Consider the following 16,458-nt stretch of genomic DNA (forward strand, 5'->3'; position numbering starts at 1 on the left):
AAGTACCAGCGAAGCATAAGCTTAATGGCAGTGTCCTTTAAGACATTGGAGGCTGAGGTTGAGGCCACATTTGACCAAATTTTTGCCCAGGTGCCTAGATCCAGTTGTTCTCCTAGGTCTTGTTCCCATTTTAACATATAAGGCAATTTACTGTCAGTGCCCGTATCAATCAGTAGTAGGTAAATTTTTGAGATAGAGCCTCTGCCTCGGCCTTGGTTATAGTACATATTCTCGAAAGGTTTAAGGGGATCTTGTGGGATAGGGTTGTATAATGACTGAAAATAATGCTTGATTTGGCAATAGTGGAACATTTCTTCATCGGGAATAGATCTAGAGAAGCGAAAGTGATAGAAAGATGAAAACTTATCAGCTATCCAAAATTTATTGGCTGTGATTAAACCTTGGTCTTTCCACCAAGAGAAAGATTGGGGGTTTTCTAGGGCTGGGAGGAAATCTGGGTTACCCAAAAAGGATATCCGAGTAGACAAAATAGGGGCTAATTGAAATTGGGCTTGAGTGAGAAACCATAATTTGAGGGATTGGGCTACAATAGTATTAAGAGGGAGAATTTTGGAAACTATCTGCTTATTGGGAGAGGCTATTAGTGTAGGTAAATGATAAGGTTCAATTGAGCCTGCTTCAAACTGGCACCATAATGGAGGATCCACCGTTTGGTTCCAGTCCAATAATTGAGAGGTACGGGCAGCTAAATAATAGAGCCATAAGTTGACCATGCCTATCCCTCCAGAAAGCTTATGCCGATATAATATTTTGGAACGGATACGAGGGGGTTTATTGTCCCATACAAATTTGTTAAGAAGGGATTGGAGTTGAGCTAGTTGACTCCTCCGAAGGAGGGTGGGCAAAGTCCTGAAATAATACAGCAGTTTAGGTAAAAGGATCATCTTACATGCCAGGCTGCGGCCTAGCCAGCCAATCTTATAAGTTGACCAGTCTTTAAGGTGTTTAGAGATGGTTGTAAATAAAGGGGGATAATTTGCTTCAAAAAGAGATGAATATTTGGGGGTCAAAAATACCCCCAGATACTTAAATTTTTGATACTGCCATTTAAAATCGAAGTTCGCTTCTAATAGTTTAACTGCAGGTCTGGGAAGATTGATTGGCATAGCCGCAGACTTGGCAGTGTTAACCTCAAGTCCTGAGAAAGAGGCAAATTTTCCCAACAACGGGAGCAATATTGGGAGCGAAGTGACAGGCTGAGATAAAAATAACAACACGTCATCTGCATAGAGCAACATTTTATAAGTTTCATCATAACCGTGGATGTCAGGGTGTTGGCGCAGGGCTTCCGCCAAGGGCTCCACAGCCAGGGCAAAAAGCAAAGGAGATAGTGGGCACCCCTGACGGGAGCCCCTGCGCAACCTAATGGGGTTAGAGCAAGCTCCTGGGATATGAATGTGGGTTACTGGGTCAGTGTAAAGAGCCTTTATAGCCGATACAAAAGGACCACATATACCAAAGGAGGGTAAAACCATATGTAAATACTCCCAGCCCACCGAATCAAAAGCCTTATTGAAGTCTAAGCTTAACATCAAGAAACGAGAGTCGGTGAGCTGGGAGTCCTGGATAAGATTAAGGGCTAAACGGACATTGTCATACCCCTGGCGGCCTGGTATAAAGCCAGATTGTTCTTTTTGGATTAAGGAGTGAACCATCGAAGCCAGTCTGACAGAGAGAATTTTGGAGAATAATTTTATGTCATTATTAATGATTGAGATAGGTCGAAAATTATTAGGGAGGGAGTGGTCTAGGCCTGGCTTAGGGATTAGGGACATGTTGGCTGAGAGCATTTCTGGAGGAAAAGTCTCTCCTTTTAGGGCAGCGTTAAAGACAGGGGTCAAATGAGGAATTAATAAGTGTGCAAATTTTTTGTAATAAGTGGATGAGTACCCATCAGGACCAGGGGCAGAGGAGGATTTAAGTTCTTTAATTGCTATGGCTAATTCATTGTGGGTGATAGGAGCGTTTAACCGTGATAATTGTTCAGAAGAAAGGTTGGGCAAGTTCAGAGAAGATAGCCAGGATGATGCCTGACTGGCTTCGATAGGGGCTGGTGAACCCAGGAGTTTAGAATAGAATTTTTGAAAAATTCGGATGACATGCTGGGGTAAGACCTCAAGGCGGCCACTATCATTCCTTAATTTATAAGCATGAGGGGGTTTATAAAAGTTATTCAATTTTCTGGCAAACATGGTGGAGGGGTTTTGCCCATATAGTGTGAATTTGGCTTTTATAAATTTGAGAGCTTTTTCAGCCTTATTATTTAATAGGAGATTCAGTTCGGTCCGTTTATGTTGGAGCAACTGAACTAAGGAGGGGTCCAACGAGGAGCCATGTGACTTATATAGTGTTTCTAACTCTGAAGTAAGGGAGGCGATTTTTTGTGATCTGTCATTCTTTGCCTTAATAGCTTTTGATATGAGGATGCCTCTGATTGAGGGTTTATGGGCAGCCCATAGTAGCCCAGGGGAGAGATCAGGAGATGAGTTAAGGCAAAAATAATCTTCTATAAAGGCTGCTATCTCAGAACGGTCAGCCTCTGAGGCAATTAAGCTGTCGTTAAGGCGCCAGCGTTTATATGAAGGGGGTGGACCAAAGGAATTAAATTGAACCAAGACAAAATTATGATCTGACCAAGGGCAAATTTCTATGGAAGAAGCTGATATGCTGGCTGAAAAATGTGGAGTCAAAAATATATAATCTAGCCTAGCATAAGAACCTCTGGCATGAGAATAAAAAGTGTACTCCCGAGAGCCTATATTGAATGCCCTCCAGATATCGACCAATTGGTTCTGAGACAGCAGCCTCTGCAACTTTCTAGGAAAACTACGAGCAAAGGGTGAGAGGGTGCTCCTGTCTAGTGTTGGGTTGGCTACCACATTAAAATCGCCTGCTAAGATTAAGTTAGGAGAGGAGTATTTTTCCAATAGAGAATTCAGTTTAATAAAGAAGTCAGCTTGAGCTGTATTGGGGGCATAGCAATTAAGCAAGGTTGTTAGTTTACCGGCCAGGATCCCTTTCAAGATTAAAATTTGGCCCTCTGGGTCCTGATAGGACTCCTGTAATTCAAATGATACAGAATTGTGTATAAAAATTGAAACCCCTCTAGCTTTTTTAGCAAAAGTGGAGTGATAGTGGCGGCCAAAAGCCCTGTCAAAGAACTGTGGGGATTTTCCACGGGCAAAATGAGTCTCCTGCAAAAAGAGTAGTGTAGCTCCTAAGCGTTTATATGCAGAAAAGGCCTTATGCCGTTTGCAGGGTTCATTTAAGCCCTGCACGTTGTGTGATATCATTTTAACCATAATTAGAGTTTACATATAAAGGGCATAACCAGCTTATCAATGATGAGAATACCTGAGAGGACTGAAAAGTGAACAAAGCCTTGAATAAAACAGAAATAACAGCTAACATAATCAAACATGAACAAAACAGGAACGTAGAATACCATCTGGAAGCCCTAAAGAGGGACATCTTAGTCCAGGAATCAACACCTTTTAAATCTGGGCAGCTAATGATCTTCTAAGCAGCCCCAAAGGTGAGGGGGGGGGGAAAGGCAGGCAGTCAACGGTCTTGGCATGGTGCCTGATCAGCCCCGGTTAACAGTACACATAAAGTGAGGGAGAGCATTAATAGTTACTGAAGTCACCGCAGGGTCGGTTATTCATCCGGACAGGACATTCTGGGGGACTTGGAGGCCGAAGGTTGAGACCAAATCGGAGAGACACTCTGGCGTCGTTGAGAAGTCGGTACGGAGGGAGGTTGCAAACCCAGCTTCTCGAGTAGTGTAGCACCTTCAGCCTGAGTAGAAGCAGTAAGCACTGAGCCATCTTGTGCGATTATAAGTTTAAAGGGGAAACCCCAGCGATACTGTATTTTGGCAGCTATAAGCACCTTCGTGATGGCTTTCATTTCACGGCGTTTATCTAAAGTCACAGGAGAAACATCAGGGTATAGCTGTAGCTTAAAACCTTCAAATGAAATCTCGGTGGCTTTGCGTGCGGCCTGCAGGACACGTTCTTTTAAGATAAAGTCTTTAAAGCACATTACCACATCTCTGGGGGGCTTATTCTCAGGGGGCTTAGCCCGCAAGGCCCGATGTATCCGATCAAACACAAAGACATCTTCATCCACATCAGGGAGAAGGTCAGCAAACACTTTGGTAATTGTAGGCCTTAAATCGGTATAGGATTCAGGGAGACCCCGGAGACGCAGGTTACTGCGCCTATTACGATTGTCCAAATCTTCCATATGGAGATGCATAGAGCTTACCTCGGATTTGAGGGTGTCATGTTCAGCCGCCAACTGCTTGTGTGCTTTGCATAGCTCATCGTGCTTTGTCTCTAGAACGCCAGCGCGGGCTCCGATTTCTGCTATCTCGTGGGAGAGGGCCTCCGTGGTTTTGCGGAGTTCCGTTTGCAACTTGCCTACAAACCTGTTGTAGATGCGGTCCAGGGCATCTTCAAGGTCCCGCTTAGTGAGGCCAAGTTGTTCCGGGCTACAAGAGCGAGAGGAAGAGTGTCTCTGAGGCGATGAGCGGTTGGAGCGCCTGGAGCCATGTTGTGAGGACGCCATCTTGGGTTGGGCCCGGAGAAAGTAGCTCATAAGAGGGCCTTCCGAGCTGCGGACTTGCGACTTATTTCTCCCCGGCATGCACTGAGTTGGGGGGATGAAGGCAAGATGAGATTTGGATGATGGCAGGGCAATTGGATTACATCCCCGGCATAAAAGGGTTGAATCAGAGCGGAGCTTAGCTCACATGCGTCCGGCCGGAAGCATGCCACGCCACGCCCCCGGATGTATTTTCTATGTGTGGACATACTGTACATCAACCTACTTCCTGTTTTGGTGGGCATTTTGTTTTGTTTATAAACAAACTTTTTAAAACTGTTTTTAACCACTTTTAATGCGGCGGAGAGCGGCGAAATTGTGATAGAGGGTAATAGGAGATGTCCCCTAACGCACTGGTATGTTTACTTTTGTGCGATTTTAACAATACAGATTCTCTTTAAGGTTCACTTTAAAGGGACTCAGAGCTGAACAAAATAAAAAGTATTTTACATACCTGGGGCTTCCTCCAGCCCCCTCCGCTCGGATCGCTCCCACGCTTCCATCCTCCGCTGACCGCAGCTCCGGGAACCGGGTCCCGTCAGTTGGAGCCAGTTTGACACAAGCAGCCGCCAGAGAGATAAGTAGAGGGCGCACTTCTCCTGCGTAGACTCTCCCCGACTGGCTGAAGTGACGGGACCCGGTTCCCTTAGCGGAGGAGGACGGCATGGGAGCAAGCCAAGCTAATGGCGCTGGAGGAAGCCCCAGGTATGTATAAAACTTTTAATTTCTTCAGCTCTGGTAGACTTTAAAGGAATACTGTACGGTGGTCGGGGGAAAATGAGTTGAACTTACCCGGGGCTTCTAATGGTCCCCCGCAGACATCCTGTGTTGGCGCAGCCACTCACCGATGCTCCGGCCCCGCCTCCGGTTTACTTCTGGAATTTCAGACTTTAAAGTCTGAAAACCACTGCGCCTGCGTTGCCGTGTCCTCGCTCCCGCTGACATCACCAGGAGTGTTTAGCACAAGCCCAGTATGGTCTGTGCCTGCGCAGTACGTTCCTGGTGACATCAGCGGGAGCGAGGACACGGCAACGCAGGCACAGTGGTTTTCAGACTTTAAAGTCTGAAATTCCAGAAGTAAACCGGAGGCGGGGCCGGAGCATCGGTGAGTGGCTGCGCGGGTACAGGATGTCTGCGGGGGTCCATGAGAAGCCCCGGGAAAGTTCAGCTCATTTTCTCTGACCCCCTACAGTATTCCTTTAAAGATGAATTTAAGCCTAAACATACTATTATTAAGTTACATTAGTTATGTTAATCAAAATAGATATGTAATATAATCTCTTACCCACCCTGTTTTAAAAGAACAGGCAAATGTTTGTGATTTCATGGGGGCAGCCATCTTTTTGGTTGAATGGAGGTGACAGGGAGCATGAGGCACAGTTCCAACTGTCCTGTGTCCTGATCACCCCACCCAGCTGCACGTGCTAAGCTTCAAATCTCAAATTCAAAATTTAAGAAAAAAAATTTGCACCAAAACAGCAGGACGAGAAGATCAGAAATCCCATCATGCTTTGCACAGCATCAGGGGAAAAATGCCCGGGCAGTTTTCTCCTGTGCAGCTAAAAATGAGGCTTGGGTAAGAAAAACAAAGTTCTGATGCTGTGAAACCGTAAAAGAAACACCAAGCCTTTCCAGTGCTGCTGAGTAGATTTTTAGTCTGGAGGTTCACTTTAACCACTTCCCTACCACGCTATTTTGTGCTGATCGGTGCTGCGTGGGCTCTCCAGCCCGCAGCACCGATCAGCTAGCAGCCAGGCCGATCAGACTTCCCCCCCTTTTTTCCCCACTAGGGGGATGTCCTGCTGGGGGGGTCTGATCGCCGCCGGCTGCTTGCGCTTGCGGGGGGGGGGGGCTCTTCAAAGCCCCCCTCCGCAGCGCTTCCTGGCCTCCTTTCCCTCCCTCTCCCTCCCCCTGTGAGCGGCGCAGGACGGATTTCCGTCCTGCGCCTGATGGGATAGGCTTTAGCCTATCAGATGCCGGTGATCCCCGGCCAATCAGAGGCCGGGGATCACCGATCTCCTCTACGGCGCTGCTGCGCAGCAGCGCCGTATACATGTAAACACCGGGGAAAGTCTTCCCCGGGTGTTTACATTTACCCTGCGAGCCGCGATCGGAGGCTCGCAGGGTGTTCACGGAGACACCCTCCGGGAACTGACATGGAACGGCCGCTCATGGAATACACTTCAGGATTCAGGGGCGTGTATATACGCTCCGAGAATCCGGAAGTGGTTAAAGTAGGCCTTCATATTACATAGACGTGGTTACATAGTACAATCAAGATTGTATCATCAGAGGCACCTATAGGGCCAGTTCACAAGGGCTTCTGCATGGTGTTAAAGGGCCATGGCACTCATTGCTCAAGCATTGTCCGTTCAAATGAATGGACAATGATCTGTACTGGGATTCATGCAAACACCTCGTTCAAGCCCGTCATTTCTCTTTTATCCCGGAAGGTACAGTTAGTGTTAAACCACTTCCATTATGTATACAAATGAACTTGCCAAACTCAGTTTGTTTCCTGAAAAGTAAATAGAAGCCAAAATGTCCCTTTTGCACTGAAAAGGGGGGGGGGGGGTGGTTTGAGGGGTTGGCACAAAAGTGTTGGGGTTGAGGGAGAAAAGTGCCTGAGCATGACATGATTAGCTGCATGCTTGTTTCAGGTGTGTGATCCAGACACTACTACAGCTAGCTAAAGACTTTAGCAGACTTTAGCAGGAGAGTCAGGCACCTTGTATTGTTTAAAAGGAAACATCCATATCCCTCTGTTTAGGTTCCCTTTAAAGCGAGTACTAGCAAGACGTACCTAATAAAGTGGCCAGCAAAATATATAAATTTACCTGTCATGTTTCTTTTGGTTCCTGCGGTAGCATATCATTTAATAATCATGAGCCCCCAAAATGCAGCAAATGTTACCTCTGACTCATGAAATGCAGACAAAAGTTACCTCAGACGCATGAAATGCAGAAAACGTTACCTCTGACACATGCAATGCGGCAAACATTGCTTCCGACACAGGAAATACAGAAAATGTTAACTCCGACACATGAAACATGGCAAACATTATAGGTAGCCAGAGAGCCCTGCGCAATATAGCCAGTCAGAGAGACCCCCTTGATATAGTTAACCAGAGCCCCCCCTCTATATAGGTAGCAAGAGAGCCCCCCCCTTGATAAATGTAGCCAGGGAGCCCCCGTTGATCTAGGTAGCCAGAGACTGCTTCTTGATATAGGTAGCCAGAAAGGCCTCCCCTTGATAGAAGTAAGCACTAGCCAGAGGTTACCCCGCCCCTCCCTTTGTAGTTGCGGTAATCAGAGGGGCCCCTCCCTTCTATGCAGAGTATTGGCACTGGGAGTGTATTGACTCACCTCTCCGGGCAGCAATGTGCTCTGCCCTGCATCTCTGTCTATGATTAGAGCGCCCTCTATCATCATGTAACATGATGGGAGAGGGCACCGTAGTCATGGTACCGAGGACGCAGGACAGAGCAGAGCGCCATGGACCCCCAGGCATGGTTACACCTGGAGCGGGCTGCCCTGTGGTAGGTACGCAACTGAGTACACTGCAAGGCCACTAAACAGTGGTGGAAATTAGGATTTTGTGAGAGAAAAAGTGATAATTATGTGATCATATTGACCAGGAGCCAATCAGCATCACTCCTCATTCATTCCACAAGGTGTCATCTGGCAGAGCGCTCAAGACTGCTGCAGTAAAATCTATTGTGTCAGAAACTAGTGTTCTAATAAGCAGATCTGTGGAGTCGGAACAGAAATCATCTGACCCCAACTCCGACTCCTCAGTAATAAAAACCTCAAAATGGCTCCGACTCCATAGCCCTGCAAATAAGGTCGGAAGATTTTACTATGGACGATCCAGAAGGGGTTAAACATAAACTTTGATGCACAGGAATGAAAGGGATGAGAAAAGCACTTTGCTCCGGGTTAGGTATTTGACGGGAGCGCACATCCTTTTTTATTTGATGTGCTGATGTTCATTCTACGCTACATGTCTTAAAGGGAACCAGAGACGAAGCACCTTCATGTATTTTACCATATAGATCAGTGGGAACATTAGAGAAAACGCCTACCCTGCTCTCTGTTTCATTCTGCACTGCACAGCTTGCTTCTAATCAGCCCTGATAAAATCCCCGACTGAGCATTCAGTCTGGCTTTGTTCAGGAATATTTATAGCTCAATCTGTGTTCTCGTATCTTTTCAAGTCCAAGCCTGCCCCCTGCTGCCTCTGCTCAGGAATATTTTTATAGCTCAGTCTGTGTTCTCTGATGTCTTTTCAAGTCCAAGCCTGCCCCCTGCTGGCTCTGCTCAGGAATATTTATAGCTCAGTCTGTGTTCTGATGTCTTTTCAAGTCCAAGCCTGCCCCCTGCTGGCTCTGCTCAGGAATCATTATAGCTGAGTCCTTGTAGCAAAGCCAGACTGAATGCTCAGTCGGGGAGTTTATCAGGGCTGATAACAAGCAGGCTGTGCAGTGCAGAATGAAACAGAGAGCAGGGTAGGTGTTTTCTCTAATGTTCCCACTGATCTATATGGTTAAAATACATGAGGATGCTTCGTCTCTGGTTCACTTTAATACTGTTTACTGGGCTATTTGCCCTATGGAATGAACCTTTTGGAATGATTTGTATGAAGTGGACTTGTCGTGACTCACAGAGATTTAAAGAAGAACTCCAATGAAAATAATGTAATAAAAAAGTGCTTCATTTTTACAATAATAATGTATAAATGATTTAGTCAGTGTTTGCCCTTTGTTAAATCTTTTAAATCCCTGATTTACATTCTGACATTTATCACATGGTGACATTTTTACTGTTGGCAGGTGATGTAGCTGCTGCTTGCTGTTTTTGGCAGTTGGAAACAGCTGTAAACGGCTATTTCCCACAATGCAACAAGGTTCACAGACAGGAAACTGCCAGGAGTACCACGGTCCACAGAGTTTCTTGTGGGAGGGGTTTCACCACAATATCAGCCATACAGCGCCCCCTGATGGTCTGTTTGTGAAAAGGAATAGATTTCTCATGTAAAAGGGGGTATCAGCTACTGATTGGGATAAAGTTCAATTCTTGGTCACGGTTTCTCTTTAAATTTGTACTACATGCTCCTGAAAAGGTGACCTTTGGTCACAAAACCTGCATCAGACTGCGTTTAATGACATTACCGTTATGTATTGTTTTAATATGTTCATCCATATTTATTTTTTGGTGATTCATTAAAAGTGATATTTTGTTAGATGGAACTTTATGCACAGAGTTGGGCTAGTCACTGCAGAGGAAGCATAGAGAACATGATGGGTAGTCTCAGCCAGCCCTGAAAGCTCTAGGAGTGACATCCAGCCAGCCCATCCAGCTCCATTTACTCATGGGGGGGGGGGGGGGGGGTTGGGATGTGAACAGCGCAGATCTAGGATGGTGAGCTTGGGCACCCCAAATGGAAAGAGGAAAGGGAAACCTGCATTTCGGTGGGGATTTGTGGGTTCGGCAGTGGGCGGTGTTTAGGACACCAGAACCTCTGTGCCTATGTGTTGCAGGTGATTGTGGATGAATGACAGTTTCCCTCCATAGATGTCTTGTATTGTGACCTTTGTTTCGTGACTTTAGTTCACTTTTCCAGACTTCTTGAAACACATATAAGTGGTTGCATTTACGATGTACTGCCATATCTCTGTATTTCCTCAGCATTTTATTGCAGGAGAGTTTGGTACCGTAGGTAGTGATGGTCAAGTAAATGCAAATAACTTTGAGTCAATGCAAATTTATTCAGCTTGAAAATGAATCAATCAAATCCTGCTGAGGTAAAATTCGATTGGTTCATTGTCGAGCTGCATAAATTTGCATCAAAATCTGCATAAATTTGCATCAACTCGAAGTTATTTGCATCTACTTGACCATCACTAAGGTGGCCTACCTATGGCCCAGACTTCCGTATTTGTTTGCTGAAAACCGTTCTGTTTGGTTTGTTGCAGGCCAGTCCCATCTGGCGATCGTTCAGCGGGTGAACAATGAAGGGGAAGGGGACCCTTTCTATGAAGTGATGGGGATTGTTACCTTGGAGGACATCATAGAAGAGATCATCAAGTCTGAGATCCTGGATGAGACAGATCTGTACAGTAAGTGGTAATGAGCAGATGAATCAGGTCATTTGGGTGCTGGTGGAGTGGTGGTAGTTTAAAGGCTGCCATATCTATTTCCTTTTAAACAATACACGTTGCCTGGCAGCCCTGCTGGTCCTCTGCCTCTAATACTTTTAGCCATAGCCCCTGAACAAGCATGCAGCAGATCAGGTGTTTCAGACAGTCAGATCTGACAAGACTAGCTGCATGCTTGTTTCTGGTGTGATTCAGACACTACTACAGCCACATAGATCAGCAGGGCTGCCAGGCAACTGGTATTGTTTATCAGGGAATAAATAAGGCAGCCTCTATTTTCTTCTCACTTCAGTTGTCCTTTAAACTAGCTGAGGCCAGAGTAACAGGTACAAATATCCATAAATAGATTTCTGTGATCAGATTTTTAGGAAAAGTATGAACCTGAAATGTGATTTTCTTGTTAGCTGACAACAGGAAGAAGGAGAGAGTTCCCCACCGGGAAAGGAAGCAGCACGACTTCTCGCTTTTCAAGCTGTCGGACAGCGAGATGAAGGTGAAGATTTCCCCCCAACTCCTGCTGGCCACACATCGCTTCATGGCCACAGGTCTGTAGAACGCTGCCTGTACTACATGAACAGGTGCTCCACTCACCGCACTGCCCATTCAGGCCTTTACATAGGGAACTACAATGGGTTATACTGCATGAACAGGTGCACCGCTCACCGCACTGCCCATGCAGGGCTTTCCATAGGGAACTACAAGGGGTTACACTGCATGAACAGGTGCACCGCTCACCGCTCTGGCCATTCAGGCCTTTACATAGGGAACTACAAGGGGTTACACTGCATGAACAGGTGCACCGCTCACCGCACTGCCCATGCAGGGCTTTCCATAGGGAACTACAAGGGGTTACACTGCATGAACAGGTGCACCGCTCACCGCTCTGGCCATTCAGGCCTTTACATAGGGAACTACAAGGAGTTAGTTTTAGAAAGCTAATTTACCATATTTTTCAGCGCATAAGATGCACTTTTTCTGCCCAAAAAATGGGGAGAAAAAGTTCCTGCATCTTATATGCCAAATACAGGGAGTATCGCCCGTTGATACGAACCACTGACGCGATGTTGGGGACTCCCTGTACTGTCCGCCTGTGTCGTCCTCTGCTCCCCTCCTCCGCTCCTCGTGTGCAAATACAATTAGCGGCAGCACGGCTCACCTAATCCACAGTTCAAGTAAGGAACACAGACCTCTCATTTTCTGCACGGCTCCCCTAGTTTTGACTTCTGCTGATAATGCGATCGGCAGAAGCTGGTGCTAGAGGAACAGCGCTGGAGATGAGTGGTCTGTGATCGACCCTGGAAATGTAGATTAGGTGAGCCGTACTGCCGCTAATTGTATTTACACACATGGAGTGGTGGAGATCTGGGGGGAGGGGGGGGCGACACAGGGGGACAGAAGTGGGGACCAGAGGAGGACATGGGGACACACTAGGCAAAAGAGGACACGAGGACCGGAGGAGGACACTGGTACACACGAGCAAAGGAGGACAGTGGGATAAACGGGGAGAAAAGGAGGACACAGGGAGACAGAAGGGGACACATAGAGGCAGAATGAGACACAGGAGGACACCAATTGGGGGAGAACATGTGCAAGACACACCTGGACTATGGATGCACCAAGTTTAGTATATATATATATATATATATATATATATATATACATATACATATACATATACTGTGTGTGTGTGTATATATATATATATATATATATATATATATATATATATATATATATATATATATATATATTTCCCCTGGTTCTTGCCCTCTAAACCTAGGTGCGTCTTATATTCCGTAGCGTCTTATATGCCGAAAAATATGGTACACACTTGATTCGTGTTAAAATCAACCTAAACTGAGACAAAAAGTTTCACTTACCTGGGGCTTCTACTAGCCCCCTGCAGCCGCCTTGTGCCCTCGCCGGGACAAACTGATTCTCAGTTGCCCCGCAGCAAGTCAGTTTCTTTTTTGCGCAACTGGCCAGTCGACGGCCACTGCACCTGCGCGGTCCTGGCTGCGCACATCTTCGATCATGCTTCCATCACCGGGAGCGTCCTGCGCACATCTTCGATCACGCTTCCATCACCGGGAGCGTCCTGCGCCTGCGCGGTCCTGGCTGCGCACATCTTCGATCATGCTTCCATCACCAGGAGCGTCCTGCGCCTGCGCGGTCCTGCCTGCGCACGTCTTCGATCATGCTTCCATCACCGGGAGCGTCCTGCGCCTGCGCGGTCCTGGCTGCGCACATCTTCGATCATGCTTCCATCACCAGGAGCGTCCTGCGCCTGCGCGGTCCTGCCTGCGCACGTCTTCGATCATGCTTCCATCACCGGGAGCGTCCTGCGCCTGCGCGGTCCTGGCTGCGCACATCTTCGATCATGCTTCCATCACCGGGAGCGTCCTGCGCCTGCGCGGTCCTGCCTGCGCACGTCTTCGATCATGCTTCCATCACCGGGAGCGTCCTGCGCCTGCACGGTCCTGGCTGCGCACATCTTCGATCATGCTTCCATCACCGGGAGCGTCCTGCGCCTGCGCGGTCCTGCCTGCGCACATCTTCGATCATGCTTCCATCACCGGGAGCGTCCTGCGCCTGCACGGTCCTGGCTGCGCACATCTTCGATCATGCTTCCATCACCGGGAGCATCCTGCGCCTGCACGATCCTGGCTGCGCACATCTTCGATCATGCTTCCATCACCGGAAGCATCCTGCGCCTGCACGATCCTGGCTGCGCACATCTTCGATCATGCTTCCATCATCGGGAGCGTCCTGCGCCTGCACGGTCCTGCCTGCGCACATCTTTGATCATGCTTCCATCACCGGGAGCGTCCTGCGCCTGCGCGGTCCTGCCTGCGCACATCTTTGATCATGCTTCCATCACCGGGAGCGTCCTGCGCGGTCCTGCCTGCGCACATCTTCGATCATGCTTCCATCACCGGGAGCGTCCTGCGCCTGCGCGGTCCTGGCTGCGCACATCTTCGATCATGCTTCCATCACCGGGAGCGTCCTGCGCCTGCGCGGTCCTGCCTGCGCACGTCTTCGATCATGCTTCCATCACCGGGAGCGTCCTGCGCCTGCGCGGTCCTGCCTGCGCACGTCTTCGATCATGCTTCCATCACCGGGAGCGTCCTGCGCCTGCACGGTCCTGGCTGCGCACATCTTCGATCATGCTTCCATCACCGGGAGCGTCCTGCGCCTGCACGATCCTGGCTGCGCACATCTTCGATCATGCTTCCATCATCGGGAGCGTCCTGCGCCTGCACGGTCCTGCCTGCGCACATCTTCGATCATGCTTCCATCACCGGGAGCGTCCTGCGCCTGCGCGGTCCTTCCTGCGCACATCTTTGATCATGCTTCCATCACCGGGAGCGTCCTGCGCCTGCGCGGTCCTGCCTGCGCACATCTTTGATCATGCTTCCATCACCGGGAGCGTCCTGCGCCTGCGCGGTCCTGCCTGCGCACATCTTTGATCATGCTTCCATCACCGGGAGCGTCCTGCGCCTGCGCGGTCCTGCCTGCGCACATCTTTGATCATGCTTCCATCACCGGGAGCGTCCTGCGCCTGCGCGGTCCTGCCTGCGCACATCTTTGATCATGCTTCCATCACCGGGAGCGTCCTGCGCCTGCGCGATCCTGCCTGCGCACATCTTTATTCATGCTTCCATCACCGGGAGCGTCCTGCGCCTGCGCGGTCCTGCCTGCGCACATCTTTGATCATGCTTCCATCACCGGGAGCGTCCTGCGCCTGCGCGGTCCTGCCTGCGCACATCTTCGATCATGCTTCCATCACCGGGAGCGTCCTGCGCCTGCGCGGTCCTGCCTGCGCACATCTTCGATCATGCTTCCATCACCGGGAGCGTCCTGCGCCTGCGCGGTCCTGCCTGCGCACATCTTTGATCATGCTTCCATCACCGGGAGCGTCCTGCGCCTGCGCGGTCCTGCCTGCGCACATCTTTGATCATGCTTCCATCACCGGGAGCGTCCTGCGCCTGCGCGGTCCTGCCTGCGCACATCTTTGATCATGCTTCCATCACCGGGAGCGTCCTGCGCCTGCGCGGTCCTGCCTGCGCACATCTTTGATCATGCTTCCATCACCGGGAGCGTCCTGCACCTGCGCGGTCCTGCCTGTGCACATCTTCGATCATGCTTCCATCACCGGGAGCGTCCTGCACCTGCGCGGTCCTGCCTGCGCACATCTTCGATCATGCTTCCATCACCGGGAGCGTCCTGCACCTGCGCGGTCCTGTCTGCGCACATCTTTGATCATGCTTCCATCACCGGGAGCAGCCTGCGCGGTCCTGCCTGCGCACATCTTCGATCATGCTTCCATCACCGGGAGCGTCCTGCGCCTGCGCGGTCCTGGCTGCGCACATCTTCGATCACGCTTCCATCACCGGGAGCGTCCTGCACCTGCGCGGTCCTGCCTGTGCACATCTTCGATCATGCTTCCATCACCGGGAGCGTCCTGCGCCTGCGCGGTCCTGGCTGCGCACATCTTCGATCACGCTTCCATCACCGGGAGCGTCCTGCACCTGCGCGGTCCTGCCTGCGCACATCTTCCATCATGCTTCCATCACCGGGAGCATCCTGCGCCTGCGCGGTCCTGGCTGCACACATCTTCCATCATGCTTCCATCACCGGGAGCGTCCTGCGCCTGCGCGGTCCTGCCTGCGCACATCTTCGATCATGCTTCCATCACCGGGAGCGTCCTGCGCCTGCGCGGTCCTGCCTGCGCACATCTTTGATCATGCTTCCATCACCGGGAGCGTCCTGCGCCTGCGCGGTCCTGCCTGCGCACATCTTTGATCATGCTTCCATCACCGGGAGCGTCCTGCGCCTGCGCGGTCCTGCCTGCGCACATCTTTGATCATGCTTCCATCACCGGGAGCGTCCTGCGCCTGCGCGGTCCTGCCTGCGCACATCTTTGATCATGCTTCCATCACCGGGAGCGTCCTGCACCTGCGCGGTCCTGCCTGTGCACATCTTCGATCATGCTTCCATCACCGGGAGCGTCCTGCACCTGCGCGGTCCTGGCTGCGCACATCTTCGATCATGCTTCCATCACCGGGAGCGTCCTGCACCTGCGCGGTCCTGCCTGCGCACATCTTCGATCATGCTTCCATCACCGGGAGCGTCCTGCACCTGCGCGGTCCTGTCTGCGCACATCTTTGATCATGCTTCCATCACCGGGAGCATCCTGCGCCTGCGCGGTCCTGCCTGCGCACATCTTCGATCATGCTTCCATCACCGGGAGCGTCCTGCGCCTGCGCGGTCCTGGCTGCGCACATCTTCGATCACGCTTCCATCACCGGGAGCGTCCTGCACCTGCGCGGTCCTGCCTGTGCACATCTTCGATCATGCTTCCATCACCGGGAGCGTCCTGCGCCTGCGCGGTCCTGGCTGCGCACATCTTCGATCACGCTTCCATCACCGGGAGCGTCCTGCACCTGCGCGGTCCTGCCTGCGCACATCTTCCATCATGCTTCCATCACCGGGAGCATCCTGCGCCTGCGCGGTCCTGGCTGCACACATCTTCCATCATGCTTCCATCACCGGGAGCGTCCTGCACCTGCGCGGTCCTGTCTGCGCACATCTTTGATCATGCTTCCATCACCGGGAGTGTCCTGCGCCTGCGCGGTCCTGCCTGCGCACATCTTCGATCACGCTTCCAT

General features: G+C 50.1%; 1 protein-coding gene across 2 annotated transcripts in view; it reads left to right on the plus strand.

Annotated features, from left to right (window-relative positions):
* The window catches only part of CNNM1 (cyclin and CBS domain divalent metal cation transport mediator 1), an 89,840-nt gene that overhangs the window by 29,721 nt on the left and 43,661 nt on the right, over positions 1-16,458 (plus strand). For both annotated transcript variants that reach the window (XM_068257895.1, XM_068257896.1), the window contains exons 2-3: positions 10,604-10,747; positions 11,191-11,331. In XM_068257895.1, the coding sequence (XP_068113996.1) occupies positions 10,604-10,747; positions 11,191-11,331 (285 nt within the window). The remainder of the gene's footprint in view (positions 1-10,603; positions 10,748-11,190; positions 11,332-16,458) is intronic.

Source organism: Hyperolius riggenbachi, chromosome 10, assembly GCF_040937935.1.
Source record: "Hyperolius riggenbachi isolate aHypRig1 chromosome 10, aHypRig1.pri, whole genome shotgun sequence".
Taxonomy (NCBI): Eukaryota; Metazoa; Chordata; class Amphibia; order Anura; family Hyperoliidae; genus Hyperolius; species Hyperolius riggenbachi.